The 19,915-nt window shown below is 38.1% G+C and overlaps 1 protein-coding gene across 1 annotated transcript in view; it reads left to right on the top strand.

Annotated features, from left to right (window-relative positions):
* LOC146165454 (diacylglycerol kinase eta-like) overlaps positions 1-19,915 on the top strand; it is a 39,248-nt gene that overhangs the window by 14,351 nt on the left and 4,982 nt on the right. Inside the window, exons 5-11 of the mRNA XM_083381375.1 lie at positions 87-122; positions 755-873; positions 5,814-5,968; positions 10,591-10,813; positions 11,859-12,895; positions 14,733-14,877; positions 15,956-16,077. Of these exons, the coding sequence (XP_083237501.1) occupies positions 87-122; positions 755-873; positions 5,814-5,968; positions 10,591-10,813; positions 11,859-12,895; positions 14,733-14,877; positions 15,956-16,077 (1,837 nt within the window). The remainder of the gene's footprint in view (positions 1-86; positions 123-754; positions 874-5,813; positions 5,969-10,590; positions 10,814-11,858; positions 12,896-14,732; positions 14,878-15,955; positions 16,078-19,915) is intronic.

Raw genomic sequence — 19,915 nt, 5'->3', positions numbered from 1 at the left:
TTTCTACGGTCTAACTATAAAACTCCAACCAATATGCTTGTGCCTGTAAATATCAGACGTTAATACTTTTTCAATTTTGTTTGCAGAACGATCGTCAATCGGGCCGATTTTTCCAACTTTGGGTGAGTATTAAATATTCTGAGTAGGGATCGACCGATATCACTTTTTTGGACCAATACCGATACCCGATTTTTTACAATTTTGTCAACCGATACCCGATACCGATTTTTTTTATATACCTAAGAATTTTTCCAAACTTGAATTAATTAAAAATAAAATCCAAAAACCGTTTTGCTTATATACCTATAATAATTACTAAACTACTATTTTGTATTTTGCCTTGACATGATGCTAAAACCCAAATTTTTTTCAAAAAGTTGGTAAGTAATTTGTTACACAGGAAAAATTATATCCTATTTTCGTAATAAAATTTCATCAAAAGTATCGGCTTAAATTTACCGATACCGATATATCGGTAGAAGCCAAATATCGGCCGATATTACCGGCACACCGATATATCGGTCTATCTCTAATTCTGAGTCTTGTTTTGTCACGCTTCGTTGATTTGCGCTATTTAATTTCGCAAAACCGAGTGTCAGGAATTCCAATTTCTATTTTGAATCGTAAGTCGCACCATTATATATAACTTTTTTTTTTATAAAGTTTTATGTTGTGCAGTTGCTTAACCCAAACCATTACATTCAAACTAACACGGCAAAATATAGCTACAAAACCCTTCGTTTTTCTTTTTTAGGCTGCTTTTTCATCACCTTCTCCAGTGGAACTTCAGCTTCGACGGCGCTCAAGCTCTTCAGGATTACAAGGTTGCTCGGGGAACAACCCGAACTGCTACTCCTGCCCTACATTAACATGGTAAGTAATAATTGGCCTCGACCTGAAAAAGTAATGTACCCGCTATAAATTTTCTCATCGTACGGATACGCGTGGTAAGTTTGCGCATGGCGTTGAACAAATTGAGTTAAGGTTATATTTACCGCCATTTTACCGTAAAGTGGTAGCATCTATTAGCCCTCCTTGTACTGCACGCTCGTCGACTTGTATACTACATTGGTACCTTATTTTTCTTGTACTTATTATCGTTATGCATGAGACCAATGAAAAGAAAAACAAAATGACCTCTTATTCGTAATTAAGTCCAAGCCGTCGTACTCGTACTTGTAGAAAGAAAGCCCGCTGGTGATTTGGGACTCAGTGTAGTGAAGACGCTGTGATAATTGACCCACCGCACTTCCTGTAGAAACGCGTAAGATTATGTAGCTAAATAAACCAGTGGTGTTAACAAGTCGCTTTGAAACGAATTAAGTCCCAGTCAAGTCTTTTGAAAATAGCTTAAGTGCATAACTTAAGTCCCAGTCAAGTCTTTTGTGAAATAACAAATCGAGGCCGATACCCTTTACCCTTTATTCAATTGAACTTTACTAATTTAAAGATATAATTATTTCGTGTAAATAATACAAGATTTTAACTAGACTTTTATTCACCCCCTGAAACAAATCAATGGAATCCAGGTCCTGGTAAAAAACATGCTTTAAATGACGCCGTATCTGTGACCGTAAAATACATTTTAGTATGTGTGTGTATTGTTCCTAATTTTAAGCTACCTTAACAAATTGCGACACAGTAAAAAAAAAGAATAGTCATGCGGCTATGAACAATTGTAGAAACCATAGTTATTCAAAATGCAATTAATTTCATTTGCGAACTACTGCAAAATCACTGTAGCCAACACCTGGTTAAAAACCAGCTGTGCCTTCCATTTGCAAATTAATTAACCATTCCAAATATATTTGTAATTGGTCGTCGATCGAAGCGCCTGTCAATCACAATCTCATTGCTGCTGGTTTGCAGTCAATATCCGCTCTAGCGGGAAACGTTCCCGCCCAAATTAACCTTATCGTGACGTCAGAAAGGCCATTGTTTACACTGAATGGAGCAGGCAATAGCAACAACAACGGCATTATTTTAAACGTAAATAGACACGGAAGCGACGTATCCTTGGGAAAGTTTAACGTCTTGTTTGCAGAGGCCATTGTTTTTGTTTATTTCATTTGACGTAGAATAAATATCAGAGCATTTTGTAAACGTTTTAAATAATTCATTATTCATTTTTACAACCCTTGAAACGTTCGCTAAACGCTAGCTACTTCTGTATGGTCTTCAGCGACTAACTTTTACCACCATCCATTATGCTTAAAAGTATTTACGATTAAAATACAATTTGTCAACTGTGCCACTTGTATTTCAAAATTTAATCGTTTTTTGTGTAACTCTAAACCAGTTTTTCTCACACCCAAAGGTGGAAAAAAATGGGTCGCCATTTTATTAGGTTTGGTCGCCGACTACAGTCGTTTATTTGGTTCGAATTATTGAGATTGGTTCTAAGCAAGATTTTTCCAAAATTTGAAAAAAATTGCGGAATAAGTGCGAAAACGTGGCTCATAGTAACTAAATTCGATCTTATGTTTGCCAATTTCTTATTTCGTTCGCTTACCAAAAAGTTCAGTCAAGAAATTGGGTTGCAAAAGCTTTGCTGTTACATTTTCATGTATAACTTGGGTGGCCGCGAAAAAAAATTAAGAAACACCGCTCTAAACTGATTGCTTCGTTTATTTTTTCACCAAATTGACTATTTTCTCGTGGTTAAAACAATATATTTAAGCCCTGTCCAAGATAGCGGTAATTAAACCTAATTTTCTGGCCTGTCCAGTCCGTTTCCCGAAATACATTAATAATTCAACCTTGTTAAGAGGCGCTCTCCTCTAATTGGCTAACCGCAGAAAGACGAAACTGAAATTAACTTGAACAACTTCCAGAACGCCTTGAGTTTTAATGTATTTCTGTTGTGTGGCTTGCTTGGTAATTGCAATACAGTGAAAAAAGTCTCAGCGTTCTCTGATAGACATCCTGCATATATAGCCCAAGCCCTGGATAAAATAAATAAGTACCGGAAGAGCTTCTTTTTAGTATATAATGTCTGGTACAACCAGCATACTTAAGTTTATGTCCTAACTATGGTATTTTCTAAAATTGTTGATTTACGTAAAACACTAAATCTTTTACCGTGTTTCCAAAGTCGAAAACTTAGCATTTCGATGATGAGGCTCACATTATTAAAGTCGAACTTTTTTGCTAATTTCGTATGTTTCATTCGCTTACAAAAAGTTTAGCAAAAAACGGAACGCCTTGAGTTTTAATCTATTTTTCTGTTGTGAAACACACAAAAACATAATCCCCAATGTAGTGCTTCTCAAGTTCTCAACCCATCGGTCGCAACTAAATTTTTATTGAGATTTCTTCTGAGCAAGATTTTTTCAAATTCTAGAATACTTCGGATGCAATGCAAAGACATGCCGAAAATAATTAAAATTACACTCGCACCTTTAGCTTTTAAGAATTGGTTTCCCAAAGCTGCGCCGTTGTACTAACTCGTTTTTGGGGTCGCCGCTGAAAAGGTTGAGAATCACTGCCCTAATGTTATTGTAAGCGTATTTCAAACGCTGTTATAGCCCACCCGTTTTGGTTTTAAATTATCCCTTGGCCCCAAATATTGCAAAATAAAAAATGTTTGCGCAGTAAAATTTGCATATTTTGTCGTCGGGAATTACCCGATGTATAATTTCCTGCGTCAACGAAGCGAGTTAATGGAATGTTTGCGCAGTGAAACGTAAGTATTTGGTCGTTGGGATTTATCCGGTGAACGTATTTATTATGTATTTTATTTTCCTGCCTAGACGAAATGCGGTTTTATGACAAATATTAACAGACTTGTATGTAAATTATGGTTGTAAACTCCAATATTCTTTCCACCGAAACTGTTAAATTAATAACCTACACTTCCTTGGCAAATTTACCTTTTAAAGTAGAAATCGCTTAGTTAGATCGCAATTCATATTGCCGGGCATCAGGGCTGCGGAGTCGGTTAAAAAAAACTCTAGTCCGAGTCCCGAGTCCGACTCCGGCCAAATGTAAGATTTTGTCGAGTCCCGAGTCCAGCTCTGACTCTACAGCCTGTATTTTACCTATTTACGCAACTAAATTAAGGTGGATTTTCTGCAATCCACTCATATTGATGTCATAATTGATCCACCCGTATTACATGGTTTAAAAATATTTCACCATTTGCTATAACACTTTTACAACTTACATTTTGCCGCCTTAACGGTTTCAAAATTTGATACTGCGCATGTGCACGTCGGACTCGGGACTCGGGTAGTTTTACGCGGTCTTACTCGAGTCCCGAGTCCGACTCCGCAGCCCTGTCGGGCATCCCTAGTTACATATTATACAATTCAGTGAATTTATCATCAACAAATTTGCGTTTTTTTCTAGTTTTTGTTTTGAAAAGGAGAGACAACTTCGCAAAAAATATAGACGCCTTGCAAATGACCCTTGGCTTACATTTAGCTTGGCTTACATAAATTCCCACGTTAGGTTAGTATCAGATCGGCACCGATACCAAGTATCGGACGATACCAGTTAGCGTCGGGTGCCGGCTCCATTCCGATATTATCGGAAATCCCTAATTACATATTATACCATTCAGTAAATTATCATGAAATCGGCTCTCATCCGTTATTATCGGACATACCTAATTGCATAATATATCATCCAGTGAATTATAAAAAAATGCGTACTTCTCGTTTCTGTTTCAATATGGAGATCACAACTTATCACAACTGCCAAAAATATCAACGTCTTGCAAATGACCCTTGGTTTACTTTTAGCGGCCGTAATGCAATTTCCTTCAGGCCGGCCGCCATAATGCCTCTGACGTCATACAATTACTCGTCAATTCCCGCGGGTCCAACCTATGGTTAACAGGCCTTGTGCGCCCCTCCCCAATTTATCACTGCGGCGTGCGGTCACGTACACACCGATACGCCTGAATTGGCCACTATATCTCTGGAGCTATTTGATGTTCTGCGAAATAATTTTTCTTATTCGTTGTGTCCAGTTTGTAGCTGTACGAATTTGCCAACCGAAACGAACAATTTGGAAACAATCAAATAAGCATACTTTTAGAATGGAGCTGTTTATAAAGTACAGATCATACAGTCGTACTTTAAAATCTTTGATCTTCATGACAGACATATTGCCTAAAATGTGAGCTGGAACACTTTAGAAAGTAAGGATCTCCCGCGGACAATAAAATGTAAATGAAAGATTCTTGTCTTCGTATCCAAAGATCTTAAGACTGTTTATTTATTAAAACAGATAAAACATAAAATAATTTCTTAAAATCTTACAGAAATATATATATTACGCCTATAAGGCATCATCAGTTTCTGTACAAAAAACAAACAAACATGCCTAAATTGTGTTCAGACTTTTCGAACAAGACAAAACTCAACGAATAGAGAAAATTGGAAATTCGAACACAAATTACATAAAGTAAATTCGTTAAATCGCAATATATTAGGGTCTTTTAAGAAAATTCGATAAAAAGATTTATTTTTTACTTTTCGCTTTCCTTGCATTTTTCTTCCAAACGTCCTTATTTCAGAAACTATATCGAAATACTTGGGTACACTATGCACGGATCTGTAATGTAGCTTAATAATAAATGTGAAAGCCAAAAAGGTCGAGTAGATCGACAGCATCTTGATTAAGACGTTTCGATACGAACTTGTATCACCTTCAGTCACAACTTCGTATCGAAACGTCTTAATCAAGATGCTGTCGATCTACTCGACCTTTTTGGCTTTGAAATTTATTATTAAGCTATATCGAAATATTTCCGCCATTTCGCCCAAACTCAGAATTTCCAAGAGTTTTTTCTTCTTTTCCTCCAGCCGACCAACTCGGCGGCCAAGGATCACAATCCGCTCCTGGTCTTCATCAACTGCAAGAGCGGCGGGAGACAGGGAGGACAAATCTACGACCTCCTCCTGGAAACACTCAATCCCTACCAAATCTTCCTCATGGAAAAGGGAGGAGCAGTGCCCGGGTAAGAACAAAGTGATCATTAAATAATGTATATAGTCAGAATTTTCGTATGAACAGCAGAATCTGCCTGAATCCGAATCGTGAAAAACAAACCATTTTGGTTGCACATCAATGATAAAGATTAAACTGAGTACAGAATTTGGTAAACCGAAAAAAAAAAGTTTGTTTGGATTTTATGTGATAAATATATTACGAAAAGCATCATCAGTGTCTATACAAACATGTAGTTTTGGCTTAGGTTATAAACATGGCTGCAAAGTCGAGCTCGGGACTCGACGGGGTCTGTTAGTTTTGCTGGAGTCGAACTCCGGACTCGAGTCCGACTGCCCGAGTCTACCAAATATTTAAACTGATAAGGCCGAATGTTGTCTAATCCCCTATTATGGATGAATTATAAGACCCCCCTATAAGTGGATTGCTGAATGTCCACTCTCTATTTTAGTTACGTAAATAGGTGGAATACAGGCTGGAGAGTCGGAACCGGACAAAATCGTACGAGTCGGACTCGGAACTCGAAATTCAGACTCTGGTTTTTTTTAACCGACTCCTCAGCCCTGGTTATAAGTCAGAAAACGAAAAATAAAACTTGTTCGTTATACCTTGAATAGCTTATGCGCGGTGTTACGTGTGTATCAACACAGTAAACATACTGGAAGATTTTACCTACGGTCACGTTTCTTATAGGACAGTATTCGCCAAAGTACGGCCTTAATTTGGCGATCCGCGGCATATTTGCTGAATAAATTACAGTTATGCAATTTGCACTAAACTTTGGTGACATTTTTAACTGATCGAAAACTTGTTGAAAGCTTTCTACAATTGTTGTTGCATAGTATTTTCCTTCGTTTAACGATAATTAATCAACGTAAAAAGCTAGACACAAGATTTATACTCGTCCCGCGATCGTAAATCCTGTTAGTTATCCAGTTCTTTATCGCCGGGGTTTTCAGTAATCCTGCTATTAATGAAAGAAAATGACGACCCCTGATCTATGGGGAACAAAACAATTAGTGATCTTGTATTGGACATTTCCTGTAGACTTGTTAAAAATACCCGTAAAACCTTTCTTAAACCAAACAAATTATACGCTATTTAGATTTGTGTCGAAGTTTTACATGTCTACTTTTAGAAGAAAAAAATTTACATGCATGGCTTCAACATGAGTTGGTAAATTTTATTTTGAAACTAAATTGAGGACACAGTTTGTTTGCTTTCAATTTTCTAGGCTTGGTTTAATTTTAATCACCCTCATCTAAACTTCGACAAGTAATTGAAAAGTCGCCGTAAACTTTGGCCTGCTTCTTTTCGTTAATTTTTCCGCTTGCCAGACCCAGATCCAATTATCGGCACAAATCTAATTAGGACGCGAAAAAGTCAGGGCCTGACATTTTCCTAAAACCCCTATTTACGCTTTTGCCATCTTAGCACTTTTTGCGGCGCACTGGAAAAAGCGAAATCAGATTATTTCCCAATTCAACCCACTTTGAATTGATTTCGAGTCGGCCCGGCCAATTATTTTCTCGCAGGCCCGGGAATAACTTGGGCAATTGTTACGTCACTATCGATTGCGGTTTGAATGTAAGCAATTTTTCTTGTGCGACTGGGAGAAATCAGTCAGCACGTCTCTCCAGCGATTGATTAAAAAGCGTTAAATTGAAAAGAGCTGGCTGGGGCCCTATTAGTTTTTCTGTTTTTTTCTGTAATAAGTGATTGGTATACTTTTCGGTGTCGCTTATAAAAAAACATACCGAGTTCGAAAATACGTGTTTTTAAAGATATCAAATCTTCGCCCTTTCATTATACCAGTTTTTAAAAAGTTTCGAATTTTTGTTATTAATTTGATGAAACTACACAAAAAATGACAAAATCTATTTATTTATATGCCCCAAAACGTATAGCAATTATTTCTCTATAAATTACAATTCTCAACACCCGTTTGGCCACATTGAAATTAATTCAATTTAGTTTAAATCGTTGCAAGATATTTTTGTTTATTTAATTCAACGCAACATTTTTTTTTTTTTTTTTTAATCGTTGCAGCTTTCTCAATTTAATTTATTGCATATTGTGTTTGTAATCATGCCAATGTTTTTAGGTTTTGTCCAAATCGCTATCATAATTCCTTGGCGTTTCGAGCCGCTGTTGTCTTTCGGATCGCTTGTAAAAACATATACGTTTTAAGAGATTGCCTGGCGTTATGTTTAAAGGTGTTAAGCTGTAAACCAGTGGTCGGCAAACTGTGGGCCGCGAGTTACTTTTAAATAGCTATGTTTATCATGTAGTTGTGGGCCGCGTGATAGCCGTACATTCATTGCACTTTAGTTTAAAAGTACATGTGGCTTATAATTTTTAAATTGGCTCAGCTTTGAAAGGCCCATGTGCCAAATGTGGCCTGAAGAGCCTATCAAACTATATATTTTTTATGGCCTGGCAGTGTTTTGGGCATCAAGGCGCCGTGAAATATTTCACCTTAAAACCAACTATCCTGAATCCGCCACTGTTTTCGTAGTGGTTATATGTAGTGGGCCTTCAATACATCTGAAAAGAGTGCGTTGGGCCGCAACAAAAAAAGTTTGCCGACCACTGCTTTAAACCATTCATGACACCAAAAAACTATAAAATTGAAGTGTCTATAGCTATCTTTTCACGCCTCTGTGATAAGCTTTCATGGAAATTTCTTCTTTCGACAGTCGCCAGTTGTTAAAAATACCGCTCGGCACATCATGTTTACCTAGAAAAGGTGACGTTGAAAAAGGTCAAACTTGATAAACGCCCATTTGTTTGCCAAACGTGATTTTGAAAGGAACAGAATAAAAAAGGTTAAGTTAGGGATGGGGTCATTATTGGACTTATGTAAAAGGTTAAGTATAAATATCTGTATGGCCTAGGTCTTATTTCGATGTGTGTGTTTTTTTTACGTTTAGTCTGACAGTAGTTAGCGGTTTGCGAGCTTTGACTATGAGTTATGATATTTATTTTAAGCCTAACTACACCCCATTATGCTCCAAAGTTTCGAGTCTAATTTTAGTCTTTCCAAACACGGTTTATGTTTTTATTGCTAGAGTTCGCCCTATATATGCACACCAAATGTCAAGTGTAATAAAATCGATGTTTTTCAATTGAACACATTTTATAGCCGGTACAATAGATCACGAAAACTGTAACAATCGCTTAAAAGGGCGGATTCTAAAGCGAATAAACGTCTGTTACCTGTTTGCTAAACGTGACCTTACGCGCTGTAGCTTTATGTAACGCCCAATAGGTTTTATTGATGCTTTGGCGCCAAATAATAGCTATGTACGTGTTTGCGGTATGTCCGCTAAACGTTCACAAATAATTAATCAGCTTACGTAGTCGATAATGTTACAAGGAAACGTTGACGGATCCCTTTTATATTTGGAGTTACCATTTGCACAGCCATGCCATGCATTAACACAGTTATTCTCGCTCGTTTTGTACGGCGAAGACCGAACTGCGTAAGTATAACGGCGAATCTTTGGCCACCCAATTCTCTTAACTGAAATTTTTGCAAGCAAGCAAAATATCAGACTGTAGCAAAGTTCAAATTTAATGATATGAGCCATGACCCCAGTTTTGGAGAAATTGCGCTCAAACCAATTTCAATAAATCTAACAATTTAAACCAGGGCTGCGGAGTCGGTTAAAAAAAAAACGAGTCCGACTCCGGCCAAAAAATACACCCGAGTCCGACCCCCGAGTGCCGAATCCGACTCCGGCCAAATGTAAGATTTTGTCGAGTCCCGAGTCCAGCTCTGACTCTACAGCCTGTATTTTACCCATTTATTTACGCAACTAAATTAAGGTGGATATTCTGCAATCCACTCATATTGGTGTCATAATTGATCCACCCGCATTACATGGTTTAAAAATATTTCACTATTTGCTATTACACTTAAACACTTGCATTTTGTCGCTTTAACAGTTACAAAATTTGATACTGCGCATGCGCACGTCGGACTAGACTCGGGTAGTTTTACGCGGTCTTACTCGAGTCCCGAGTCCGACTCCGGCAAAACAAACCGACTCGTCGAGTCCCGAGTCCGACTCCGACTCCGCAACCCGATTTAAACTACCGCAGTCGGCGACTCGACCAAATCAGTTAACCCATGGTGCATGGGTTGAGCAACCAAAATTAATGGGTCAATATACCTGTTGTAAAAAATGGCCCCAGCTTTTTATATTTATCTGCGGTGCATGTTAAATCCTTAAATGCACATAGCTTTGGGTTGAATTTAGTTGCTTACAATTACATTGTAGCGTAGTGGTTGGTTGGGTCTAATCGCCATAAAAACAAGACAAGGACGCTAAAATATTCTAAACACTGTTTTGTAATGTTAATGACAAAAGTCAATGACTTGGCTTAAGTGCACTAACGTCATTGTTTTCTCTTTCCCCTTTTAAACTGCTTAAGTAGGTTTTTTTTGCAATTTGCTCCGTAAATTTGTTCTGCATTTTAACCCTAAATCCGCTTTTTTATCCGTAGCCTTACTTTTTTTAAACCGCTCAAAGTATAACACAAAGGCTTTTTTAGGGCTGTCTTGCTCCGTAACGTTATTCCGTTTTGTACGCAATCTGAACTCCTATTCCGCTTTTTTATCCGCAGCCTCTTCGCCTTCCGCAAACTGCCCAGCTTTCGTATCCTTGTGTGCGGGGGAGACGGAACCGTGAACTGGGTACTTTCCCACGTCGAGGTCCTGCGCCGGCACCTGGCCTGCCCGAACCCCCCCATCGCCATCCTGCCTGTGGGAACCGGGAACGACCTGGCCAGGGTCCTTGGTTTCGGTTCCAGTTGGAATGGGGACAGTGTGGCCGGTGTGCTTGCACAGGTTCGTTGATAGTTCTGTTAAAATTAGGAGTTTTAGATGTATGAGCTGAGTTATTATATACACACCCTACCAGTATTGCAGTGACTTAAGTGCACTTAAGTTACTTTACTTGACTTGACTTGACTTGACTTAAGTCTATTGGACAAATGACTTGGGTTGAAATGTCGTGTTTAAGCCTTTTTTTCATTTATAAAAGTAGGATATTTATTTTAAATTTCTCACATAAAAAAATATGTGTGGAATGGGTGGTTTTATGTACGTCTTACTAAAACCTCATATATTTTAAGGTTGACAGCATTGTTGTAATCAAGTCATTTTAAAATGATGGAAGTCCAAGTCAAGTCATTTGCGAAAAAAGTTAACTTCCAGTCCCAAGTAACTGTTTGACCAAGTCAAGTCCAACTAAAGTCATTAAAATAAAAGTAAAATACTAATTAAAGTAAAAACCATTCAAAGTAAAACACTTAGTAAAGTAAAACCATTTAAAACAGTGACTTAAGTGCACTCATGTCAAGACATTATAACACTGGTCCACAGTGCCGATTATTTATTTGAAACCTTGGTAATGCGCATTGTTTTATTGGAACATTCAAACAATGTCACCCACTTCTGTCTTCAATACTTCTAATTCTTAACATCATCCAACCATTACTAGGGATATGAGATAATGTCGGATCGGAGCCAATACCGGATACTAAGGGGCCGCATCGATAGTTATCCGAAACTATGTTGATCTCGGTTCTGATCCACTACCCAATTGATCTGGGATATTAGTCTTGATTTACAGTTCAACTAAGCGTTTTCTACATCAAGTGTTTAATTTTCCTTTCAAGATACGTCATTAATCGAAAGTTCAGCTAACGCAAATGGTAGATGAAGTTTGACACGGTCACTTAAAATGGCGACATTTGGTATCGTATCGGCAGCCATAATTTTTGAAAAAAATAATCGGAATAAAATACCATGTTTTCGACATTTCTAGACCTTAATTATACGGCCGCCGTTCTTTTTTTCCCAAATTTAATCATCTTTCAACGATTCGCAGGTCCAGGACACCCAGCCAGTCGGAATGGATCGCTGGAACATCTTGTTCGACTCACACGAGGCCAGTGAACAGCCCAGCACCTCGGCCGAACCCCTGCTCCTCTCCGACGCCGTCTATTTCGACGATCCCCCTCGAGCCCCCAGCCCCAAGCCCCCCAAACTGGTGAACGTGGTCATGAGTATGGGTGACGGCGGCCCCACAAATGGTCACCCACCCTCCGGGGCTCCCGCCGGTTCGTCACACCTCTCCCAGGGTCACAGCAAAGTACAGAGGGGCAGCACCCCCAATCTCATGCTGGGGTTGATCCCTGTTTTGACCCCTATTCGAGGGGCGGCCCCCGAAAAAGACCCAGCCTTCACTACCTCGGAGAAAAATAACGCGCGGACAAATCGAACAGACGGTGGCGAGGACCTTATTAATTTTACCGAACCCGAAGTAACCTCGAGGCGGGCCGAACTCGAACTCATCGCCAATGACGTCAGCATGGGCGATGACGTCACGAATTTGGTCGCCGCGGCGCTTGCGAGCGAAAACACAGGCGGCGAAAAAACTGTGGCCGCGACGAACACCGACCTCGCTAAAAGCGATGACGACGCGGCGAGCAGCGGTGACGTCACAAAAATCGATGATGTCTCGTCGAAGAACGATTTGGATTACGTCACGGGCGTGGTAAGGCGCGATAGCAGGGGAACGGCGCCCAAGCAAAAGAACAGGCTCATGCATATCTTGAGCCACAGCGATTTGGAGTTGGAGCTGGGAGAGGAGCGGGTTTCTCCTCTTGAGGAGGAAATGAGCGCCTCCTGGGAGGAGAAGCTCGCTCAGCTGCGCCTCCACGTGGCCGACGCCGGCGCCGGGGATGCCCCGGACCGGAACTCGGACGAAGGTGGCTCGCCGGTGCCCGAGGAGGTTGATGATGTACAGCAAGTATCTGGTGATGCTGATGTTGTTGTGCAAAGTCTTGATGTTGTGGAAGAAGTGGATAAAGATGATGAGTTTGAAGGGACAGAGGGTGAAGACCAGATCGCTCCTCTTGAAGGGTAAGTTTTGTTATTTATTTTTTTGACAACTCGTTTCGTTACTGTAAAAAAAGTGTTAGGGTTCTAGACCATCGCCTAGATTTGTCTATCAGAGGCAGCGTTAAACCTTTCAAGGTCGCCCCCTTGAAGGGTGAGTTTTGTATTTTAGTGTTGGTATGACGCAATCTGAAAACTCGTGACGTGTTGCCTGATTTATCGTGTTTTAAGTTGTTTTAACACTGCGATAAGTTTGGTGCTATGTGGAAAGATGTTGTTGTTTGCGGATTTATTGTTTTTTTTCTCGTTTGTTTTGTGATAAGCTTGGTATCATTTGTTATCTTTGCGCTTTTCCTTTTTTTGTAATTTGGTAAGCTTCTATCAGCGGATGTTGCAATAGTTTGTGTTTAAAGGTAAATTTCGTTGGTTTATAATTGTGCGCGAAAGAGCGCTGTTTGAGCTTCGTGAATTGACTTGTTAAAACGCTGAACTGATTTGCAAAAAAGTTAGTTTTTAAATGCTCTTTTGTAGCAAAATAGCATTTTCTTCAATGGTTATTGCAGAAATATTTCGACGAATAAATTAGCCGTCTGTAAAATAGTGTTGCAGATCTGTGTCTTTGCTGGTACGTCGATGTAAAATGGCAGTTGGCGCTAAAAACGTTTTGTTTTATACAAGGATTGCTTTTTGTTTGTTTTGTTTATGTTAATAAAAGGGCTATTTTATCGCTTATTAGAATTAATTGGTGCTGTTACGGCTAGGACCTTTGCTGTTTATTTAGTCATGTTAAGAGGGGGGAGTTTATTTACCTCATTTCTTGCACATAGAGCAGTTTTTTTTTGCTTCTTGTTGCATTTTTTTGTGTTTTTATTGAAATTCGCTTATTATCGGACGACCTCAGCTATTTAACATTTTACTTTGTTGTTAGTAGAGTGACTTGATATGGCAATTCCTTAGATAACGACATTGGTTTGCTATTATATGCAAATGGTCTTGACTTTAACTTAAGTTCTTTTCAAATGACTTAAATGGGAAGAAAGTCATCCTAAAATAACTTAAAAATGAATTTCGAATCCAAAAAGCTCGAGTAGCTCTTGGTTACATTAACTAATGATGATATAAGTTTGTATCGAAACGTCTTAATTAAGACAATGTCGATCCACTCGAACTTTTTAACTTAAAAAAACTAATTTGTTTACAACATTGGTATTTCATCACCGACTATCACGGCTCAAAAACAAAAATGCTTAATTAGACATAAAAAATCTTTTTTACGAAAAAAAGGCCGAAAAGTCTAATAAAGCACCAATTCGTGGCGCTGCAAATACCTTGAACGCCATTGAAAGTTAACATACCAGGCAAATGAAATCAAAAGCAGAACGAATTTCGACAAAAAACAAGATATGCCTCAAGTCAAGTAATCTACCCCCAAACAGATATATCGAGTTAAATTACCTAAAACTAAGGCTCGAGTGCAAGTTAAATTACTTGTCATGTATAACGTTATACGTCATAACGTTCCAAAAAACACCCAATTTAAACGCTATCTTGTAACGTTATACTTAATACGATTGTCAGGCAAGGAACGCGATGACTACGCGGCGAAAATCGGTGACGTCACGAAAATCGATGATGACGTCACACGTAAGAATCATTTAGATTACGTCACGGGCGTGGTGAGGCGCGATAGTAGGGGAACGATTTTTTTGTAAATAAAGGCCGACTTTCAAAAAAATACCCACGCCATTTAAACGATACTTTATAACATTAATACGATCTCCAGACAAGGCACCATCTTATAATAAAATCCACCATTTTAAACCCTTAACCACCATCTTATAATAAAATAATTCTTCGACAGGCAAGGAACCCGTCACTACAGTGTGGTGAGCGACTCTGTGGTTGGCTACCGCTATATGCACAACGATTCGATGCGGTTGAGCTCACAGCGCAAGAAGTTCTCCCTCCCCGCTATACCTTCGTTCCGAGAGGAAGCGCCCGCACCGGTGAGTCAAGCGGCCATTTTAAGATGGATATGTAGGCAACTCTAACTGCTGTCGGTGGAGCTTTAATATCCAAATAAGCTAACTAAAATTCTTGACTCGTTGTTCTTTTCACAATAAATATATAGCGTTGTTCGATCCACAGTTCATACGGTTCAAGTTATCGGGATGTGAGAAGAGACCGATTATTTAAAAAAAAAATTTAGACTTGATTTTTTTTTGATCGAAAACAGCAGGTTTTTTACGTTTACATGTTTTGTGAAGCCAACCTATGGCGTCATATCTGACAAATGCCGCTACCGGACTTTTTTTACTCGACAAAAGTCCAAAACCCTGCGTTAAGCTGTTTTAGAAACAACTGTTTACATCTGTACTAAATTGTTTGAAAAGACTGAAAATTTATCCGCCCTTTAAATAAATATAACTTCTAGTTTTAAGAGTTCGAAATACCTTTTTAAAAGTTCGAAAACTCTTTAAAAGTTTAAAAGACTTTGAAGAATTCTAAAGTAAGGTAAAAGACCTCAGTTCAAAAGTCTGTTAAAAGACCTTTTAAAGAGTCCAAATATAAGTTAAAAGACTTTTTTAGGAGCTTAAATAAACATTGAAAGATTTTTACTTGAAACATGTTTCTTTGCTTCGGAGCGTTATAGTTGGATAAACCTAGTAACAATATAGAAATATAGAGAAAGAGGGAGCATATTTTTAACGTTTTGAGTATTTTATTGATTTTTAACATCTTCCTGATGGCATTACTGTAAATTCGCTTAAACGTTAGGTATTTTGGTTTAAAAATATAGTTAGATAAGGAATTTTAAATTTGTGATAAAACGCTGTTTTTTCTGATTCCGCCATTCGATTTTCGGTTGGCTAATATCCCGATCATACGGCAACAAATTAGTAATAATTTCATCGGATTTAATGTTGAAGGAAAAAATAATTCGTTGAAACACCTCGGTTTTCGACTAATTGCATTTTATTACAAGCCCCGGATATATTTCGAAAATATATCGTGACGAGTAACGTTGATCGTGTGTTAGGGGTTCGAAGGTTTTTAATTAAAACCTTTATATTGCCAACTCAGGAACCCCCTAAAGGTCTCAAAATGACGACGATGAGCAATTACCTTGGGATTGGAATCGACGCTGAACTCAACTTGGCGTTTCACATGGCGAGGGAGGAAAACCCGGAAAAGTGCAGCAGCAGGTAAAAAGAAATTAAGCTTTCAAAGCAGTGTTTTGCGATCGAGGGCAGCCTATCTTAACCTGGGGTGAATTTACCCCAGGGGGTAAATTAACTCGTTTTAAGGGGTAAATCCAAGGATATGTATTCAAGCTCTGAATATTCTGGTTCCATTTTCTGTAACTAACTTTTGCGAACTGTTAAATATAAAGCACGAAACCGACTTCATGTTAAATCTGATATTCGTTGTGCATTATCACTAATTTCCCAGACATTGCAATTTAACTCGTTGCCAAAAAGCAAGGGCAGCCGTCACACTGACTATAACTGATGTAATTTGTTACTTTCGTTTTTTTTTTTTTTTTTTTTCTTTTTATAAATGAGCACCACTTTATATATTGGGGGTAAATTTGATATTCATTTTTGTTCGGAGGGTAAAACATACAAAAAAGGTTAAGAACTCCTGATCTAGGGGTTGACTGAAATAGTTTTATACGAGGTTAGATTTGTTGAGATTGATTCCGAGCAAGATTTCTTTGGCGGAAGCCTTTGAAGACATGGATCATATAAATTAAATTCGCACAAGAAATGCTAAATTTTTATGTTTTCTTATGAAAGGTAATTTCTAATGTTTTTCTTCGCGTACTAAAACCTTACGCTAATTATTTGAATCTCTGCCTAAAATGTTTGATGAATATTGTTTTAAAGGATAAAGAAGAATTAGCCTAAAATAAAAAGGGTTATAAGTCATAAAGAATATATCAACGTCGTTACCGAATGTTTCCTAAAAACTAAACTACTTTCTGAAAAGAAGTATGGCAGTTGCACATAATATATATATATATATATATATATATATACAAAAAAACTACCATTGTTAGTCAGACAGTAAAGCGTTTATTACTAATATCAAAAAAAATATTAAATCCAATAAAGCAGCATAGTGTTTCGTTAGTTCGGCAATGCAAGCTCTATGAAAAACAAACATGCTACAAAATGGTCGTTTGAAACTTGCGCCCAAAGAAAGTCGCACATAATGAGTTGTAATTCATCGTTCAAACCAACCTAATCCATTAAAAATACATACCCATTTGTTGTATAAATGACATGTTTTAAGTGAGAGCATTCAAAAATTTCAACAAGCAATGGCAAACTCCCGCGATGTTAACACTTGCGCAAAACAGTTATTTTAGGCGCAGTTTGGGCGAAAAACCGTGATCGAATTTCCAGCAATCGCGCCGTATGTCATCGACCCGCTAACATTCAAATGTCAATGTCTGGTAAATATTACGAGCATGGCGAAAACCAGTTGTTTAATAATACAAGCATACAGCAGTTTGTTTCGAAATTGTGCGGTCGTGTGCCGATTCGGCTGTACACAAGTTTTTGCACCAAATTCGGCGTAAAATCTGTTTTTTCGCGGAAAACTTTACTTGGTCGTTCCGATTCGACGCTTTGTGACATCATATAAAACCGCGCGCGCATTCTTTTCGGAGCAGGTTGGCCCATGTGACGGGATTTGTGGCGATGAAGTACTTTTGCCGAGGGCGAATTTCGGGATTTTTTGCTGCTTCCCAAAATACACAAGAGATAAAGCGATTAAATGGATTAGCTTGGGTCGTTTGGTATTGCAAAAACAGCCCACTGTTGAGAGATTGATGCTATCGAAAAAGAAATGAAATTCGAGTTTTTATTAATGTTTCACGGAACGTGACAGATTTGCATAGAATGGGAAACTTTGGAGAGATTTGCGTTCACAGAAATTAAATTGATTTTATATCTTCGCGATACATATCAGGGCTGGAGAATGCATAACTGTAAACAGACTTGCGTTCCAAGAAAGGAAACACAGCATTTACCAAAAAAAAAACCGAAACGCAACGGAGATTGATATTTGCATGTAATAAAACTTTTAAAAGATTGGCGTTTTTAGATTATGTAAAGTACTAAAGATACATTTAAGGAGAAGAGGGCAAAATCGCTCCGTTTAACTTATACACTAAAGTTTTAATTAGGATTTCATGAATTCCCTAAAACTAGTCCACACTCTACGCAAGATGTTGAAAATGAATATTGAGATTTTGAAGACGTGCAAAGTGATATTTACTTTAATATGGCCTTTGATACTTAGTCTACTTCTGACCAAAACCTCAAAACCATTATGCTCCAGTATTATGTGAGTGTTAGTAGTAATATCATAGACCCTAATAAACTAGGTAACATTTTGTAAGTTTCGAAAATTCCCATTTTTTTCGACATCAATATAGGCTTTGATATTCTTACAACTTTAAACTAAAAACCCCAACCATTATTCTCCAATATTATGCCAGTGGTTCTCTGCATTAAACACCTGATACACATCGCAAAACGCAGCAACAAAAATATCGATCGGGGGACTTCTCCCAATTTCGATCGACGCCCACTTTATGACGTCACAAATTGCTGGCGCGCGCGGCCTGACACCTGTCGAGCGACTATTTTTGGACTGCAGCCAATTTACCGTGGGCGCCCAAAAGGTTGTTCACCCAATTTGGGAAGGATTGATTTTTAAGAATTGGCCTATTTGGGTCTATATTTAAACGCCAGAAGGCTTTGTAACGTTATTTCTGCGCACAGGGTTCAAATGCGTATTTTTGTAGGTCACGCTGCTTTTTCGGAACGTTTTTAATAATTTGTTTTCCAATACCTCACAAAAAAATAAAAATAAAAAAATAATTATAATGTCACCTAAATTCAATTTTTTTTCTCCATATTTTGTTGGCTTAAAATTGTGGTTAGTCATGCCTAAACATATTTCCGCCATCTATTTGGAAAAATCATGTAGTATGTCCCTGCATTGAACCAGTTACCCTGATATTTATATGTTGGCCCTTAAAAGCACGTTTCACTTCTTCTTTCTGTATTTTTGCTGTTTCGTGCTAGACCCATATTTTATAAACATGAGTGTTCAAGATACTCATCTTTCAAGTCGTAGTCAAGTTATTTTTTTCATAAAATTGGTAAAGTCAAGTCAAGTAATTTGAAAACATTGACTTTAGTGCATTTTTAACACTGCACCCTATAGCCTCAATATAGGCACGCTTATCGCTAAACTTAAATTCTATCTCAAACTCCTGACAACCACAGCGGTCTGCAAAGAGCTATTAAACAAGACAGTACCGTCGGCCGGAAAGGGTTATTGCTTAGTGGAAATTGACTGCATCTGTTGCCTATCGTTCATCCGTGGACATAAATACATTCTGGACAGTTCTTTTATTATGTTCCCTCTTGGGAATAGGGGGTCTTAGCTGAGGCATTGTGGCCTGTATTGGACGTGATGCCTGTAGACTTGATTACATGGCCACTACGGAATGTATTAGTGCAGTGGTTTCTAACCTGGGGTTCGTAAAGCCCCAGGGGTTTACTGGAAGAGTTCAAAAGATACTTTGATGGCAGCCTTTTTCTTGTATGTTGCCTTTTTATTATTCTAGACACTGCGTATTAGGAATTCAACCCTAAAGAACTAAGAAATGCTCTCAATTTTCGTGATCCTGCTATATAAAGTCATTGGAAATGTTAATAACATATTTTGCAACACATTTCTATTACTTTAGGTAAGGTATATGGGCTGATAGCTTTTTACAAATTGTTAGCCAAAAGTTTTAAAATTATTTGCCAGTTGACCGGGGTTTGGGCTATTTTTTTAAAACACTTTTAATATTGATGCACACGCTTTAAACACGCTTTTAAGAAAGGGGTTAATACACGCTTTAAAAAGGGCTAGATCTCAGTTGTAAACACACATATGTGTGTTCATGTTTCATTGAATACACATTGTAACTTGGTAATTGCCATCCAATTAAAATTCTGAAAATATCTTCGT

This window comes from Ascidiella aspersa, chromosome 2 (assembly GCF_963924565.1).
Source record: "Ascidiella aspersa chromosome 2, kaAscAspe10.2, whole genome shotgun sequence".
NCBI lineage: Eukaryota > Metazoa > Chordata > Ascidiacea > Phlebobranchia > Ascidiidae > Ascidiella > Ascidiella aspersa.
Note: the sequence above shows the minus strand (reverse complement) of the source record. Positions and strands in the feature narration are given on the sequence as shown.